Source organism: Tachyglossus aculeatus, chromosome X1 (assembly GCF_015852505.1).
Source record: "Tachyglossus aculeatus isolate mTacAcu1 chromosome X1, mTacAcu1.pri, whole genome shotgun sequence".
Lineage (NCBI taxonomy): Eukaryota > Metazoa > Chordata > Mammalia > Monotremata > Tachyglossidae > Tachyglossus > Tachyglossus aculeatus.
In genome coordinates, this window is record NC_052101.1 from 89,218,765 (window position 1) to 89,237,372 (window position 18,608).

The window sequence follows — 18,608 nt, forward strand, 5'->3', positions numbered from 1 at the left end:
AGGATGTGGGAGTTTTCCAGAGGCTGGCTTTATGGTCCTGCTCTCCTGCTGCCCCTGGGCAGGTGAAAGCCCTAGTCCAAAATGTTGCAGATTAAGTAACAGGACACAGGTTTCCTAGGAAAAATGGATTCTCTTTCCTCTATTTATTAGAAATTTTGCTGAAACAAAATTGAATGATCTTATCAATAAACAGTTAATGGTGTGTGTCTCTTGGGGGGACTCAGGGAGATCAGAACCAACAGAGCAAATGGCAAAGAAGGGGCCTCCGATCAACAGGTGCCCAAGTGCTTGTACAGCCAGACCACAGTGTTCATGAAGCTGTCGGACTCCACCTCCACCTCAGAAAGCGAATGATTGCTCTTTGGGTACAGCAAGACCCTGAGAGGAAAGAGAGCAAGCGAGAGACCATATGTCCTGCGAATCTTTCTGGTTAAGCTCCCAGGCCCTTCAACAGGTCCTGACCCTCTAGCGATGAAATAATTGTGATAGTCGTTGAGCGCTTGCTATGGGTCCAACACTGTCCTAAGCGCTGGGGCAGATGCAAGATAATCAGGTCGGACCCAGTGTCTGTCCCACACCGAGCTCACAATCTAAGTAAGAGGGGAAAACAGGTACTGAATCCTCATTTTACAGATGAGGTAACTGAAGCCCAGAAAAGTGAAGTGACTCGCCCAGGATTGTACAACAAATAATAATTAATAATAATTATGGTATTTGTTAAGTGCTTATGATGTGCCAGGCACTGTGCTAGGCAGAGCCGGGATTAGAATCCAGGTCCTCTGACTCCCAGGCTGGTGCTCTTTCCATTAGGCCCCACTGCTCCCAATGAAAGCTGCCCCTCACTAGCTTACTTCTCTTTGGGGCAGAGTTCTGCCAAGGTCGGCGAAGCAACAGATTCCTATCCAAGCAGTCTGCCTCAGCCCGCTCCCCAAAACTCAAGGAAACGATATATCCCTCCCCAGCACTAGCCTTGGTGCCAGCTCGGCAGAGCCCAGCCCCCTTTCGCGGCAGGAATCCTGGAAAAATCAACTGGGACAGGGGACGGGGGTTCTCGGCTTACCTCACAGGGACGTTCCGGGCCTTGAGGGCCCGATAGTATGCCACGCCCTGTTTGAAGGGAACGCGCTTGTCCTCTTGGCCGAGTATCAGCAGAACCGGTGTCTTAACCTGGGGTCAACAAAGAGAGACACGGCCTAGGCTCCAACTCGGGAAGAAGAAGCAGGAAGCCGGGGGAAAAGGAGGGGAGGAGGGAGGGAGAGCGCGCACCTGAGGAATATAGCAAACTGGAGATTTCTTCAGCATCTCTTGCCAGATGGTCGGATCATGTAGGTATTCTGCTCTGTAGGTAAAGCCTGCTTCCACCAGGCACCTGGAGACACCAAACGTGAAACTGATCAAAAACTTCCAACAGTGAGTGAGGATTACTGGATGCTCTCCTAGGTCCCACCCTGAGCCCCACTTGGAGTCAAGAGAGAGACAATCCCCAGAAGTAGCTCAGCTTTTCCGCCTGTAGACCGCCAAATCTTCACGTCTGCCTGCCCTCTCTCGGGAGAGCAGGGACCAAAGTAGCCCGAACGCCTCCGATCTCGGGAAACCCCTCAAGTGCTCAGCCCCTGGCCACGGAGAAAAGTCCTACAAGAATATACCCGGGGGTACCTAACAGTTAGTTCTAGGGAATTTGGCCTGTTTCGCCAGGGGCCAAGGAACTCCCCATCCCAGAGAGCAGCCCCAAACAGGACCGGGGGAAGTGAACAGCAAAGACGGAGTCAGGTGGGTCAACTGCAGCGGCACGGCATTGGCTCCTCCCAAGCCTAAGCCCGAGGGACAGGACTCCGGGGCCACACTCACCAGTCAGGAATGTCTGTGGACCCAGACAGAGAGGCGATGTTGACGACCGGGTTCCTAGCTACACAGGCCTTGTATACCTCCGGGTACTGGCCAATCAGATGGCAGGAGAGGAAACCCCCATGGGATCCCCCCATCAGCGCCACCCGGCCTGAATCAAACTGCTCCTCCAGGAGCGTCTGCTCCACTGCAAACTGGAGAAAAGGGGGGACAACGTGGTAAGCATCTCAAGCCTCTCCTCGGACTGCCAAAAGGCAGCCACGATCTCGGGCGATTTCCCGCTCATGCGCTCGTTCCACGCTGCGGGTGCACCCAATTGTGGAAAGAGATGGATCCCTGGTGGGGCTTTACCCCGTCGGTCATGGACAGAGGCTGCCACTCCCTCTGGAAGACCAAGATGGGAAGGAACTCTCCCACTCGCAGAAATAAGCTGCTGCTCAACACCAGGGTGGGCAGGTGGAAGTGGCAGCCAATTCAGATTTCATTTCTAGAAAGAGCCAGAAACCCGGCTGAGGAAATTGTCAAGCCAGGGGTGCCCTTCCGCAGAGCAGATCGCCTAGTAAGTCAGAGATGGGGACGGGCAAAGATCCCGTGACAGGCAGTGGGAAGCCAGAAACCACCAGACAGGGAAAGGGGAACATACAAACGCTCTCCCCCTGCACACGGCAGATGAGCAGCACGGGGGCCTGGGAGACCAAAAAAGAGGTACTGTGGGCTTGGGTCCCCGACTGGGCTCCTTGCATGCAGGGAGCCAAGAGAGAGTCTGACTTGCCAATGGCAAAGATCTGGGGACAAAACAAACAAAACCCCCGAAAGAGAACGCCTCACTGCAAGAAGGGGACCAATCCCAACATCCCAGCCCTGTACCTGGACATCTTTCACATCTTGGTCCCCCACGTTTCCAGGCAGGGAGAAGATGCTGTCCTGGCCAAAGCCCGAGGAGCCACGGTAGTTCACTAGAAACAGAGAGACTGTTCAGAGCGCAAGGATCCCAGCAAAACGTCTCACTACATAGCCCAAAAGGCCAGGAAAATTTATGGGTAAAGTTCAGGACTGGGATTCAGAAAGCCCATTCCAGCTGGACACTATGGGAAATCAGAACTCAATTTCCTCTTCTGTAAAATAGGAACAATAAAAGTACTAACGGACTCTGGGTGGGTGGTGGTGGTGGGAATGTGTGGTTTACAAGGCTTTGCCAATGGTTTGGACAATGCAATCCAAAGAGTCTTGTGTTATGCGGAGAGACTCATGATGAAGACGGACGGCAAAGATTAAGTCTTCCGAGATGTCCACACCCTCCGACGCAAACGGTCCTGGGACCTGAGGGCTCAGAGGGCCCCGACTACAGTGGTCCGACTCTGCACCTTAACGGAAGCTTGAGCCCCAAGATTCTGCTGTGCCAGGTGGCAGGCTGGCTAAGTGGTGCACTCACTTCTTGGCAGAGTGCATCTACTCTGCCTTGTTTAACGCAGCAGTCAGGGGCCACATATGTTAAGGATAAGACCGTACAAGCGGGCGGTTGGCGAGTCAGGGCGGAAAGGTGAGGCCGGCATATGACACTGGCTGGGTAATGGGGTAAGAAACTGGCAAAACGTCTTTCTGTCTCTGCAAGGCTGAGTTCAGATGTCATTAGCCCATTCAATAAGACAGTCTGGGAATCTGGTGCACTCCATTTCCTAGCCCTCTCTCAATGTCGATCTGGCAGGATTCCCTTCTTCCAGCTGGACCCTCATGAAAGGCAATCTGCCCCTGACCCCAAGATCTGAAGTCTGCCAAGGTATCGGAACGCCGAAGCTCAGGGAGTCTTCCCCTCCTATGAGCCATCGCGGGAAGCATGGCTTGATAAGATTGTTGAATCACCACCAGGAACTTGGGGTGACAAAACTTGGGGACGCTGACCCACGGGGAAGGAGGACAGCGATAACGGATCTCCCATTGAGAACCTGTGCTCGTGCCCCGCCCCCTGAACCGATATGGGTGGCAAACCCAGGATGGTCAGCTGTGGCAGGAGTCCCCTCTGGTCCTCCTGAATTGTACGACTGAGCTCGGCTCACCCACGGCCCAAGGGATGGAAGAGGAAAGGGTGTTTTCTGAATTTCGGGAAGGAGTCAGTCCCTTACCAGGACTTTCTGCGATAGGGCCCTGCTTGATCCATTGCTTGAGGCCCAGATCCAGGGAGACTCACCTAATAAGACAGCAAAGCCCATCTTGCAGAGGACAGCAGGGAACAGCATCCACCCTGCTACAAAGGATGAGTGAGGGCCCCCTAAAAGGAAGAAGGCAGACTAAGATTCCGGAGCCAATGAAAGAGAAGCTGGCAGACAGGAAAGAGGAAAGGAACCAAACCTACCATGAGGCATGACCACGAGTGGAATTTTGATTCCTCTGGACAGGACACTGGGCTCAAGGAGGATTGCTTCAAAGTCAAGCCCAGCTGCAAGGGAGGGAAACAATGCAGTGAGTTCAAGAGTGTCTAACATGCCGGGAACAGCTGATGGCAAAACATGTTCTCCCATTGAGATCCTGAGAGCGACTGCTTAGGGAGACCTGTAGGAGGGGGGGAATGCCATAAAGGTTTGGGTGAATGAAGGAAAAGGGCAAGTCTTTGGAAAGCCAGACAGACTGCCGAGGGGCAAACGTTCAGAAGTGTTTAGAGAACTAGTGAGGCCTAACAGAAAGAGCAGGGGCCTAGGAGTTAGAGGACCAGGGTTCTAATCCTGGCTCTGCCAATTGTTTGCTGGGAGACCTCAGGCCAGCCGCTTAATTTCTCCTTGTCATGGTTTCCCCCATCGGTAAAATGGAGATTAAATATCTGTTCTCCCTCCTACTTAGACTGTGAGCCCTACATGGGACAGGGACTTTGTCTGACTTGATTAACTTGTATCTATCCCAGCACTTAGAGCAGAACTTGATGCACGGTAAGAGCTTAATAAATACAACAACAACAATAGAGAAATAATAACAATAATAATCTCTGTGGCCTGGGGAGGCAGTTGGGACTGCTGGGAAGGAAAGGCAGAAAGGAGGGCATTCTCCAGGGACTGGGGTGAAAGACAAAAATCCCTAACAGCCTAAACTACAGCCCACTAGCTGTTCCTCTTAAGGGAAGGGGGCATGGATGTGGGGCAATCAAAGTCCAGGGCCTCCCCACCTAGCTCTATGGTGATGGCATTCTCTTGGACTGGTCCCCAGCCAGTCTTCCGCTCCCTGCCCCACAGCCTTCAGGTAGAAAGCCGACTTGTCACTGGGAACGGTAGTCTGGTTTACGTTTAGCCCTGTCTGGCTAGCTCAGCACTGGATGTGATTCAAGACAGCCACCTGTTAGTCTTCGATCCTATATTTAGGTTTCTGATGATGGTCTCTGAGAATGATTTGCCACCTTACTAAATTTAACCAAAACAATTTAGCTAGGCCAGAGGCCTGGGACACCGCCGTTCTCAGAAGGCAGAGAACAGATGTGCGGCACAACCCGTGCAGGTTGGTACAAGCTACAAGTTAGGCTTATAAAATCGGAACTCTATGGCTAAAATTACTTAGCTAATAAACTACCAAGGCTGCTCAGCAGAATTTGATGTCATGATGCATGTAAACAGTACGTTCATATGAGAGGAGACTTCTGCAAAGAGATATGAAAATGAGACTGTCAAACACCAATAAGTTAAAAACAGCACCTAGGGGATGGCCAAATGCTTTTAATAGAGACAGGAAGAAGTTTCTCCCAATCTTCTTGGACGGGGGGAGGGGAAGAGAGAAAGGAGCTTGTCTTTTGAGGTGCTGCTAATGAACCATCCTGGTGGCACTTGGTCACTTAGGTCAGAAGACCTCTACCCAGCCCCCGGCCCCCCAATGGTTGAGAGGCACCGGACAGCTAAACCCACTTGGGCCGCCATGGGGTTCAGACTCACCATACTGCGGATTCTCTTGCTCTGGGGGAGGCTGTAGGGTCCGGATTCCCCACATTATCTCCATGAGGGGTTCCGCATCTTCCAGGGGCATCCAGCAGATGGTCTCCTCTTTCCCTGGAGGCGGCAGAAACCCTACTTTCTGCGAAGGAAGAAAAAGAAAAAACCCCAGTAACAGGTGTCCGTAGACGGTTTTTCACACCTCACACCTGATGCCCTCTATTCTCTTTATTCCTCTCTCCCTCTCATCACCTCTCCCCATCTTCAGAGCTTTCTGAAATCCCACCTCCTCCAGGAGATTTCCCCTATTTGAGATTTCTTCCCCCTAGGTCACATCCTTCTGATTACCACCTCTGCACTCACATACCAAAGGGCTACAGGTAGTTGGGAGCTCAAATTCAACTTAGATGCGGTACCATTTAAGCGCTCGCCAACAATCAGTCGATGGTATTTATTGAGTGCCTATTGTGGGCAGGGCACTGTGCTCTGCAGATGGACAGAGACAGATGGTAGACATGTCCTCTGCCCAGGAGGAGCTCCTCCACATACCCATCCTTCCAGTCTCTTCCTCCGATCCGTAAATTATCTTGTGCCTCCTTCCCCCATAAATCGCAATCTCCTTGAGGGCGGAGAGCATCTCTCATCTTTAAAGAACTCTCACAGGCACTCAGTGCAATGCTCAGTCCACAGGAGATGGTCAATCAATACTACTGGTTGACTGGTCGGTCTTGGAGGGGCTTTGTTCAGATCTGACCCTGACCACAACTTACCAGACTGGGTGGGCAGTTGGGTGTGGAGAACTGAGCCACCAGGAGGTCCCGCTGTACTGTGAACAGCTTCCAGCTCGCTGCAGGAAACCCTAGACAGCAGCAGACAATATGCTGAGCAAGTAGGAGGGTAGCAGAAATGACATCTGATTCACTCACCCAGCTCTTCCCTTGCCCAGCCAAGTGAGGTCCCCAGGGAAACTGGAAGCCAGGGCCACAAGCTAAGCCAGCCATGTCCCACGCATGTCTAAATGCACCTCCCAGCATTCCAGCCATCACTGTTCAGCGAGCCTTCCTGGACTTCATGGCAAAAAGGAGATGTAAGAGTGGTGCCCGCGCGCCCGTGCGTGCATAAGAGAGAGAGAGATCATGCCTAAGGACTCAGCAGGGGAGGCCAACTCCTGGCACCTTCCTGGGTTGCACATCACATAGGCTTTGGGCCGCTCCCAATTCCACCTTTGGGTCTTTCCCCCCTTCCCTTCCCTGGAATGTTACACACCTGAAGTCAGGGGGATCACACTTCCTGTCAGCATGTCCACTGAAAACAGATCCTAAAAGGAGAAATGGAGGTAGTGACCAGTCAGTTACCCTAACCCATGAAGATCAGGAAGAAGCTCAGCGGGAGGAGGTTGGGGGAGCTCTCACTCACATCCACCCGGGCCCCACCCCGGGGCTTCCGTTTGCACACTTTCTGAGATCTGAAAAGCTCCCACCTGGCCAACTCTGCACTAACTGCACGGTCACTCGGTTAGTAGGCCTCCCTTTGCTTCTCCACAGCCTTGCTAGCTCCCAAGCCCGCCTCTGTCTACCTTTTCTCCCGGAGGACGGGGACAGACGCCTTCGCCACCCGTTGGCCCACGGACACAACAGTGAGCCCCTAACACGGAGGCCTGCTGGAGTCAGGGCCGTCAAGCGGCCAGCCGGCCGGCACCCGCCCCCATTTACCTGGCGGCTCCGGTTTCCAGAATCAAAGACCACTCTCTGGCTATCATCAGACCAGCATGCCACTGGCAGTAAGTTGCAGTAGATCCCAGAGAAGTATCCTGGAGAGAGAACACAATTGCTAAGAAATGTGCCAGCTTTTCTGGCGTTGCAATGCTCACCCAAGAAGCCAAGAGGGTGGTACTTGGGCACGCTAAGGAGAGAAGCTTGTGGTCACGGGAGAGCCTCGGATGCAGCATGGCTTTGCTTTCTCTTGTCACCCAGCTGCTTAGACAGATTTATTAAAGATAACTAGACAGGAAGGCAAATTCCTTCCTCGTGACTGCATTGCTGAAACCACATCCGAGTGAGGAGGGAAATCTGGAAACTGGCCAACACTGCAGGAGTCTGAAATTCTTTTGCTACTAGTAAAACTCAGAAATTCACACAGGGAAGTGCTCTTTTTGTGGAGCTGACGTACACAAGTATGGGTGCAGCAAGCGGCAATGTGATGGGCTCAACAGGGTGCTGTGTCTGTCCCGGATGAGGAAGCAAAAAGAAGTCCTGGATTGCAGAAAATTGCTTCCCTATTCTTCAGTACACAAGAAGGGTCTCAAGCTGGTCAGCTCAACTGCTTAGGAAAAACATCACAACCAGGCTGTGCAGGTCATACAAATATGCAACCTCTGGCCAGAGGAACCAAGGCTACTGCCTAAATTGTGTTTCAGGTCTCTAAGAGCCCTGGCCACCGCTCTCTGAATTGTGCTTCCAAGAAACGAAGACTTAGTATAAGCTTTGTTTCTTTAACGGAAAAGTCCCCAGGCACCTCCAGGCCTTGACCAACACTACACCAAGGAATCCCTTGCTCGCTCAAAAACCACGTGTTCTTTTTCGGTTGCTCTGTTGCCAGGGGTGAACCTGGTTGATGTACCGAACGACGCACTGATTCCGCTGTAATACCGAAGTGGGATATCTGGCCGACCTCATCACTGCTCCAAAGTGGAAAGGGGTGCCATCCTCTCATGTTGGGATTGAGATTCCCACCTCCTCCTACTCCTCCACCTGTAGCTTGGGGACTACTTTCCAATGGGTGACATTCCAGTCTGAGTTGATCAACTGAAGATTAAGTTAATTGTGGGGGAGAGGGTGTTTCTAAAGTCAACAGTCCCTGTGGCTTTACCCATGTCCTGGAACTTCTATTTTGTTTGTGGGAAGCCTTGTTCAAAACTAGTTCAATCACAGGCTTAAAACTATCAAGCATGGTTACTCACCTTTACTCTGTCTGGGCACAATGTCCACTATCACAGTTGTGAGTCTTGTATACCAGTCCAACTGAAATAAATGCCAACACAATTAGGCCAAGGAAGCTCACAGTGGTGACTCAGAGGGCAGGTTCAATTGCCAATGAATGGAGAATGAAACGTTATCTCTAACTTTTCAGGGGCTCAAGGGGGGGCCAAGGCAGAGCATAGGGCTAATGTTGCGGGAGGGGGGAGATGTCCAGAGCCCACCAGACAACGCTCCTTTTCTGTTCTGCTCCGAGGCCTGCTTACTCAAAACAGGCGGCCACTGAAAACTGCAGTTAGATACCACCCCGATCGATGGACCGTACCACGGGCCCAGAAATGCAAGTCTAGGTTACCCGAAGGTGACTGGAATATTTATAAGGCATGGGAGGTGTGAAGGGTGGCAAAGTGCTCAATAATGCAGATCTGGAGTGTCAGCGTTATAACTAGTCAACCCAGGTCAGAATAACCCCAAAGGCCCGTCACCCAGGACTCACCAGACACAGCTGACTGCACTGATGATGAGGACCAAGTGCAGTGTATCGCAGGTAGACAATGTGGCATTGGTCTGGGCTCAACCGGGGGGACCAGCTCGCCTTGGAATCATCAGTAAGAGGCTCTGCAATGGGACATGAAGGTTTGCACCGGCTAGATTCAAGATATTCAGAGGCCATCACAAGTCACAGACTGGGGACCACTCATTCATTCATTCGACTGTATTGACTGAGCACTTACTGTGTTGCAGAGCACTATACTGAGCACTTGGGAGAGTACAATACAACAATAAACGGACACATTCCCTGACCACACTGAGCTTAGAGCGTAGACCGGGGGAGACAGGCGTTTATGCAAATAAATGACAGATATGTACATAAGCGCTACGGGGCTGGGAGTGGGGGGAAGAAGAAAGGGAGCGAGTCAGGGTGACACAGAAGGGAGTGGAAGAAGCGGGAAGGGGGGCTTACCACATTTCCCACTGGTGAGGTTCAAATAGAACAGAGCTGATCTGGAAACACAAGAGGAAGAAGTTAATCGCTACACAACAGAAGAATAAAATGGCCTACTAGGTCAAGCCAGCGGCCCTTCTAGCTCAGGGTTCAGTCTCCAGCAGTGGCACCAAAGCACACTTGGAGGAACCATGTAATGTCATTAGAGATTAGAGTTAGAGATACACCTTCTAACACCCCCAATTTTTCCCTCTAAACTCATAATGGACCCACGGTCCATCAATGTATCCATGCCCTATCTGAACCTATTGATATTTCTTGCTTCATCATCAATAACAGCACTTGTGTCGATACTATTTCGAGCACTGGGTCAAGTGTCTGCTGTGTGACCCTGGGCAAGTGACAGTGAGCCTCGGTTTCCTCATCTGTAAAACGGGGATTAAGACTGTGAGCCCCGTTTGGGACAAGGACTGTGTCCTACCTGATTAGCTTGTACCTACCCCAATGCTTAGTACAGTTCCTGGCACATGGTAAACGTTTAGCAAATTCCATTTTCAAAAAAAAAGTGCTAGGGGAAACATAAAATGTTAAAAAAAACCCAACAACCAAAAAACCATGATTCTAGCCCTCAAGGAGCTTACAGTATAGTGGGGGAGACAAACAAACCATAAGAGAAGAGATACAAGTGATAAACACAAAGAAATCAAAAACCAATATCCCAGCTTTCTACATTATAAAAACTTCCTACTCTTACTTCACCCTGAGCTGTTCTGAAGGGAATCTTCAGAGCCCTCCCAACCTCAGCCATCAATTCCCATCCCCACGGGAGAATAGAGCATGCCAGGCTGGAAGAGTGAGTGAACAGACAGTCCAAAGAGCTGGTCTTCTAATGTGGGGCACATGATCTCCGTTAAGCATTCCCAGCAACATGCTCCGGGGCCCCTCCACCTTCCCCAACCAAAGCAGTCATGCCATCCTCCTCACCTGCGGTTCGAACAGAAACGCACTCCTAGTCTGAAGGGTTCATGCCACCAGCCCACAAACACCACGCCAGTGTCTCTGGGAGCCCAGATAGCCTAATGGACAACACATACACAACCAAAACTTAGGGAGTATTATGCAAAGTACCTTATGGCCAAGCAGGAGGTGAGAGCCGGGAGAGAAAGTGCAGGTGGAGCCGCTTTAGGGGGAAGAGCTCGCCTGCAAATCCTGCTGGATTTGAAGGGGGAAACGAGAGTTCCAGGCATGAGCAAGATGACAGGGAGGCACAGTGAGCAGGTAAGTTTGTGAGGAGCGAGGAGAAGCGGAGAAGGATGTGCTACCGTGGGAGGTTTTTAAGGAGTGAGGACGCTTTTGCGAAACAATGTTTTAGAAAACAAAGGGGAAGCAGCGTGGCCTAGTGGAAAGAGCGTGGGGCTGGGAGTCCGAGGACGTGGGTTCTAATTCCGGCTCCGTCATATGTCTGCTGTGTGACCCTGAGCAGGTCGCCTGCGCTGTGCCTCAATTACCTCATCTGTAAAATGGGGATTAGGATTGAGACACCCACGTGGGACATGGACTGCGTCCAATGTGAGGAGCCGGTATCTACCTCGGCGCTTGGTACAGTGCCTGGCACATGGTAAGCGCTAAACAAATATCACAAAAAAAAATTAACCTGGGCAAAAGTGAAGTACGGACTGAAGAGGGGAGAGCCTGGAGGGAGGTCAGCGAGGAGTTATAGCTCAGCATGGAGTCGGACGAGAGGCTGGAATTTGATGGGACTGAATTAAAAAAGGCTGCGCTGCCCTCAGCTCCATCTGGATCGCTCCTACAGAGGGACTGTATCTGTTGCCGAGCGCCGCCATGGCGCGCGCTCTCCCTCTCTAGTCCCGAGAGAGGAGGAGGAGGCAGCATGGCTGCACGGCTTAGTGGTGAGAGGGTGAGACAGGGTCAGGAGACCTTGGCTCTAGTCTTGTCTCTGCCATTTGCCAGCTGTGTGATCTTGGGCAAGTCACTTAACCATTTTGTGCCTCAGTTTCCACTTTTGTAAAACGAGGACAAGCTACCTATTCTCCCCACCTCTTAAGATGGGGAGTCTTTTAGACTGTGAGCCCAATGTTGGGTAGGGACTGTCTCTATATGTTGCCAATTTGTACTTCCCAAGCGCTTAGTACAGTGCTCTGCACATAGTAAGCGCTCAATAAATATGATTGATTGATTGATTGAGTGATTAAGACTGTGAGCCCTGTGTGGGACAGGGACTGTGTCCAATCTGATTATTTTATACCTAGCACAGTGCTTGGAATGTAGTAAGCATTTAATAAATACTTATTAGAATTAGAACAAACCCCTTCAAATTTTGAGTTGGGCGTGGGTGGGTGGAGGGAAGAAAAATCTTGGTTTGTAATGTACATAGTGCTGCCTTTCCCATCTAATTAACTGTCTTTGCTGTTTTGGCCCAGAGGGAAAGAGAAGCACAAAATTACAGGGAAGGATTGTAAGATAAGAAACCTTAGGACTTAATGGAGAAGCAGCATGGCTTATGGAAGGAGCACAGGCCCGGGAGTCAGGGGACCTGGGTTCTAATCCCAGCTCCGCCATTTGTCTGCCTGTAACTTTGGGTAAGTCACTTCACTTCTCTGTGCCCCAGTTATCATCTGTAAAATGGGAATTAAGACTGTGAGCCCCCCATGAGACATGGACTGTGTCCAACCAAATTATTTTGTATCTAACCCAGCGCTCAGTACAGTGCCTGGCACATAGCTAAGCGCTTAACAAATACCATTAAAAAAAAAAAAAAATATATATATATATATATATATATATATATATATATATATATATTTATATACACACACACACGTTCCATGGGATAGGACGGGGGTTCCGAGTACTAACACCAGGTTGCTATAAACAGGTTCTGCTGCACTTCCAAAAGCCCACCAAACCAAGAATGGCATTGCGCTTTTGTTCTAGCCAGGAGGCAAGTTGAAACTTCAATGACCTGTCCAGGGGAGATATGGTCAGGGATTCCCTCCAGCACAGAAATATTTCCACTGTCAATATCCAGGACACACAGGACGGGAACGCTCTTGGACCCCAAACTTTCTCCCCAGTCTTCATGGAATACAAATTGATCCCCCTGAAACAAACACATAAAGAGTCTGTATACACAAACAATCACAAGGAACCCCTACAGAAATGCCGTGAATTGAAGTAAGAACCCACGGTTCCATTATGGTCAAGCAAGCCTCCTGCCCGACAGTCTCCAATTTAGCCACCTGAGCAAACCAGAGATTGAGGTTACATTGCTTGGCCCACAGTGGCTTAAAAAGACAACTTTCCCCTCCCCTTCAACTCCTCTTCAAACCCCAACTTCAGACAGTCCTTCAAATGGAGCAGAAGCCTTCCTGCACCTTGACGGCACTGTCCTCTTTCTTCATCGTAGGTGTCTCATCAGTGAATTCGGTGGGTTTGGCCTGGAAGAACGACTCTGTCTTGGAGCGTTTCTTTTCGGCCACATAGAGAATGTGGGTCTCTGAGTGTGACCAAGACAGACAACCAAAACAATCTGGGAGAGAAACAAAACTATTAATTGAGAACGTGGACTGGGCAGGATGGCCACTTACCAAACCCAGAGATACCATCATTATTACCAAAATACATAACCAGCTCTTCATCTGGTCTTGGTTTAAGTGGCCCCAGGTGACATTTGCCTCCCATTTGTGACCTGTCCAGCCCACTCACCCTCACCCTAACCAGAACCCTCCTGTAGCCTCACCGTCTTCATACACAGGCCCGTGCTTCTCCAGAGCTGTTAGGTTGACGGTCCTCATCTTGGAATTCTTTCCCCAGACCTGAGTTAGGGAGACAGCACGGGAGTCACAGCCGGAACACGCCCATACTTTTCCTCGGAGGATCAGTCCTCTCCAAAGACAGCCAACTTCTCTTGCCCTGCCAAGCTGTTCTTTGTTGTGAAGAAACTTCTTAAGCCAATCCCCTCCACCTCAGACAGGCACACCCCACTGGCAATGAGACTGCCTCTCTATCTCGCTCTCAAATCTCCTGCCTCTGTCCCTTCACTCACAACATTCCCTTGACTTGGGACACCCGTCTCCCCACCATCTGACACCAGCTCTCCCCACATTCAAAGCCCTCCTAAAAAATCCCACCTCTACCAACAAGCCTATCCTGAAGAATCTCCCAGCACCCTGAGCCATATAATTCTATCGGCTATCTCTAGCGCTTATGAATTTATTTATGCTCATCCTCAAAACTCATATATAAACTCATATAAACTCAAACTTTATATATATATATATAAAATAATGGCAGTATCTGTTAAGCACTTACTATGTGCCAGATACTGGATTAAGTGGGTAGATAGAAGCAAATCGGGTTGGACACAGTGCTTGTCACAGTCTTAATCATGTGTGCCCGCATATGTATATACACACACTCAACTATTTAATTTTGACTAATAATAATAATAGTAGTATTTGTTAAGCACTTACTATGTGCCAAGCACTGTTCTAAGCGCTGGGGTAGATACAAGGTAATTAGGTTGTCCCACGTGGGGCTCACAGTCTTAATCCCCATTTTACAGATAAGGTAACTGAGGCATAGAGAGGTTAAGTGACTTACCCAAAGTCACACAGTGAACAAGTGGCAGAGCCGGGATTAGAACCCATGACCTCTGACTCCCAAGACTACTCTAGTTGTATTTTTGTGTTTACCTCCCCCGTTAGAGTGTCAATTCCTCTCTAGGCTGTAAGCTCGTTATGGGCAGGGAACATGCCTGCTAGTTCTGTTGTGCTGTACCCTCCCAACCACTTAGTACAGTGTTCTGCAGATAGTAGGCGCTCAATAAATACCATCGATTGTGTACGGGAAATATGTCACTTCCTTATTTTGTACTTAAGCAACTTTCATTCATTCATTCAATCTTATTGAGTGCTTACTGTGTGCAGAGCACTGTACTAAGCACTTGGAAAGCACAATTCAGCAACAAATAGAGACAATCCCTGCCCACATCGGGCACACCTAGTACAGTACACTGCACCAAGTGGGCCCTCAATAAATACTACTACTCTCCCTGACACTGCGGTAAAGTTCTCCAAATACCAATAAAGTTTAATGACTCAATGTTATTATTGTTTTAAGTTCCTTTTTTCAAATGGTGTTTGTTAAGCACATACTACGTGCCAGGCACTGTACTAAGCACTGGGGTAGATCCAAGCTAACCAGGTCGGACACAGTCCCAGTCCCACACGGGGCTCAAATCCCCAATTTACAGATGAAGTAACTGAGGCCCAGAAGTGAAGTGACTTGCCCAGGGTCACGCAGCAGATAAGCGGTGGACCCAGGATTACAACTCAGGTGTTTCTGACTCCTACGCCCATGCTCTATCCAATAGGCCATGCTGCTTCTCTTAAGCACTCAATAAATATGATTTATTATTGAGGATTTTTGGTGCAGAACACTGTACTAAGTGTTTGGGAGAATACACTACAACAGAGTTGGTAGACACATTCCCTGCCCTAAAGAAGGCTACAGTCTTGGGGGGGCGGGGAGGGGGGAACCGACATTAATATAAATAAATTACAGATATATACATAAGTACTGTGGGGCTGAGGTGGGGGTGAATCTCAAGTGCTAAAAGGATAGAGATCTAAGTACATAGGTGACGCGGAAGGGAGAGGGAGTAGGGGAAATAAGGGCTTAATTGGGAAGGCCTCTTGGAGGAGATGGGATTTTGGGAGAACTCTGAAGGTGGGGAGAGATGTGGTTTGTTGTATATGGAAGAGAGGGAGTTCCAGGCCAGAGAGAGGACATCAGCAAGCAGCCAGCGACAAGACAGAAGTACAGCAAGTTGGCTTTAGAAGAGCCAAGTGTGTGGTCCGGGTTGTAATAGGTAGGGTGGGGCGAGCCAATTTAGTGCTTTAAAGCCGATGGTACGGAAGTTTCTGTTACTGTTAAAGCAGATGGTTAAGGAGGAGGAGGCTGGGCAACCAATGTAGGTTCGTGGGGAGGGAGTGTGCAGAATGGATTTTTTTTTTTTTAGAAAAATGATCCGGGCAGCAGAGTGAAATGAGGACTGAAGCAGGGAGAGACAGAAGGCAGGGAGGTCAGCAAGGAAACTGATCCAGTAGTCAAGGTGGGAGATGACAAGTGCTTGGATCAATACGGTAGCAGTTTGGATGGAGAGGAAAGGGTGGATTTCAGCGATGTTGTGAAGGTAGATCAGAGAGGATTCGGTGACAGATTATGTGGGGTGAAGGAGAGAGGAGTCTAGATGGTTGGAGGTACTTCTTTTCAGGGTATGGACCTTGCCCACAGTGACAATTAGCTAAGCCCCAGAACCGATCGAGTTCTATGAATCAACAGACTTGCCTCCAAGAATTGTTTGTCCTCCCCTGTGCAATTGCTGCTGATCTTGCGAAGAAGAGCTTTCATTAACCCCGACGGAGACTCTCTGCTCAGCAGCCTGTAGGAATATCAAAGCCCGTTACCTTGGAACTCGTCCGAAGTAAGCAGGACCTGAAGAGGACCAGCAAACAGGGTCCAGTTCGCATTAATGAGTAACTCCCTCAGTTAGAATGTAACCTGGGTCACAGTTGAAGCTCCAGGATGTCTGTTCATAAATAATCATGACAAATGCTCGGCAAAGAAGTGTGTGAAAACCACCCCAGTAAAGGGTGGGGGGGGTTTTCCTGGCCCAGGACTCTGCCTTGTCCAGGGAGAGCAGGTCCTACTGAAAAATAAATTTAAAGAATGCCTCGGCCTCAAGATTCTGGAGGACGGCAATTTGGAAACCCCTGGCAACTTTCTGCAGAGAGCAAGAGGGCCAGTGCAAACCCTAGGGAAATGCCATTATCTCATATCACCACTACACAGAGGATTGCTTGGGCTAGGTCCCAGAAAAACAACCCAAAAGAAGCCACCCACTTCTCTAAAGGGGTTGGGAGCTCTGGGCTCACACTGAACCGGAGGGGGGTCGAAAGCACCCCATGCAACACCAAACACCCAACCGGCCCTCGGTTCAAATCCCCGGCTTGCACGGCGTGGCTGGGACTGTAGATCCGGCATTGGCCTTTTCTGTCTCACACATACTCACTGGGGAATTTCAACGTCAACAGTGCCTCTAAATACAAAGGGCGACTCTGATGCTCTCTAAATCCACTGAAGACAACGATAAAAGAATGTTGTGACGTGAGTGGCTGAGAAGGCCCCGACGCTCCAAAATGTCCCTGAAGTTTAACTCCCCCTTGGTTTCAGAGGTCTGAAGTGTCCCCAATAATAATAATAATGATAGCATTTATTAAGCACTTACTGTGTGCCAAGCACTGTTCTAAGCACTAGGAAGGTTATAAGGTGATCAGGTTGTCCCACAGGGGGGCTCACAGTCTTCATCCCCATTTTCCAGATGAGGTAACTGAGGCCCAGAGGAGTGAAGTGACTTGCCCAAAGTCACACAGCTGACAAGCGGTGGAGCCAGGATTTGAACCCGTGCCGTCTGACTCCAAAGCCTGGGCTCTTTCCACTGAGCCACGCTGCTTCTCCGGGCGATGCTTATCTGCCCCTTGGTTTCAGGGATCTGAAACGGTCCCAATGCCTTTCTCGCCCGCAGTCTCCAAGATGCGAAATGTCCCCAACCTTTATCCCCTCTACGTCTCGGGGCCTTGAAATGTTCCCCAAGCTTATCTCCCGTTAGGTCTCAGGGGACCCGAAATGCCCCCCCCCCCCCCCCCCGAACTCTGGGCCAGAACTGGCCCCCGCACTTACTCCCCCTTGGTCTCTGTGCAAGTGCCCGCGGGCCCCGCAAACAGCACGGAACCGCTGTCATGGAACACCAGGTACTGGCGGGAAAAGCGGACGGCCTCCATCCTCTCCAGGTCCCGCTGCAGCCATTCTGTAAAGGAGGAGAAGTCCGGCATCTGCAGGTCCCACTGCGCGGGCCTCCTGCCTCCACCCCCCACCAAAGAGGGGCCCCTCTAACCCCGCTTCCTTCCTTCATTCCAACTGGGGGCCGAGCACTTGGGAAGTCCACTCTGCTGCCCGCCAGCCCCATCCCTCACTTCATCATCATCAGCAATCGTATTGATTGAGCGCTTCCTATGTGCACTAAGCGCTTGGGAAGTCCAAATTGGCAACAGATAGAGACAGTCCCTACCCAACAGTGGGCTCACAGTCGAAAAGGGGGAGACAGAGAACAAAGACCAAACATACTAACAAAATTAAATAGACTAGATATGTACAAATAAAATGGAGTAATAAATATGTACAAACATATATACACTCACTTCTCCTCTCTGCCTGCCATATTTGCCTCACACATACACACACACACACACACACATTTCCACCCGGCCGCACCTGTCTGGATGGGGCAGTATCTGCCCCCATACTGGGTGACAACCTCAGGCCCCACGCTGGCGGCGGCCAAGGCGGGGTAGCGGCTCAGCCTCCGGTACACCGAGAGGGCCTCGGTGGGCTCCGTCAGCACCTGCGCGGGGACACGGGGGTCAGGGCGCGGGTCGGGCCTCCCCGCGGCGGGGGGGCCCCGCGGCGACACCCGGCCTCGACCTCGCAGCCGTACCTGCCGCTCCATGGCGAGCCCTCGGCGGCCCGGATGCTTCAGGCCTGCCCGGAGCGGGAGGGGTTGGGCTGACACCTCATATCCGCCGCTGACGACAGCGATCCCCACTCCACCCCCTCAGCCGCCGGAGCTGCGATTTTTCTACGGTGGAAACGGGGGAGGAGACCCGCCCCAAACCACCTGCTCCCCGTGCCGCTCTCGGGATTGGGCTCGCAAGTTTTCCCTCAATCAATCAATCGTATTTATTGAGCGCTTACTGTGTGCAGAGCACTGGACTAAGCGCTTGGGAAGTCCAAGTTGGCAACATGTAGAGACGGTCCCTACCCAACGGTGGGCTCACAGTCTAAAAGGGGGAGACAGAG

The 18,608-nt window shown here is 50.7% G+C and overlaps 1 protein-coding gene across 1 annotated transcript; it reads right to left on the bottom strand.

Annotated features, from left to right (window-relative positions):
• Positions 1-110: 110 nt before the first annotated feature.
• On the bottom strand, positions 111-18,326 carry APEH (acylaminoacyl-peptide hydrolase). Its single transcript, XM_038772224.1, has 22 exons — positions 18,247-18,326; positions 18,024-18,153; positions 17,433-17,559; positions 16,041-16,134; positions 13,429-13,504; positions 13,064-13,218; positions 12,652-12,789; positions 10,653-10,744; positions 9,687-9,727; positions 9,219-9,340; positions 8,707-8,767; positions 7,460-7,557; positions 7,014-7,065; positions 6,518-6,606; positions 5,751-5,889; positions 4,196-4,279; positions 4,031-4,111; positions 2,713-2,801; positions 1,849-2,039; positions 1,267-1,369; positions 1,061-1,167; positions 111-378 (listed from the first exon to the last, which is right to left on the bottom strand). The coding sequence occupies exons 1-22, from the start codon at positions 18,256-18,258 to the stop codon at positions 270-272; spliced, it is 2,190 nt and encodes a 729-aa protein (XP_038628152.1). The 5' UTR covers positions 18,259-18,326; the 3' UTR covers positions 111-269.
• Positions 18,327-18,608: the final 282 nt, after the last annotated feature.

What these genes read in the sequence shown, in the direction of transcription:
- APEH (XM_038772224.1), bottom strand. An exon ending in ATACTGCCCCATCCAGACAG is followed by an intron (nt 17,560 to 18,023) that starts GTGCGGCCGGGT and finishes CCTCCTTTACAG; the next exon opens with AATGGCTGCAGCGGGACCTG. An exon ending in TGTGATCCCCCTGACTTCAG is followed by an intron (nt 6,607 to 7,013) that starts GTGTGTAACATT and finishes GCTGCTGTCTAG; the next exon opens with GGTTTCCTGCAGCGAGCTGG.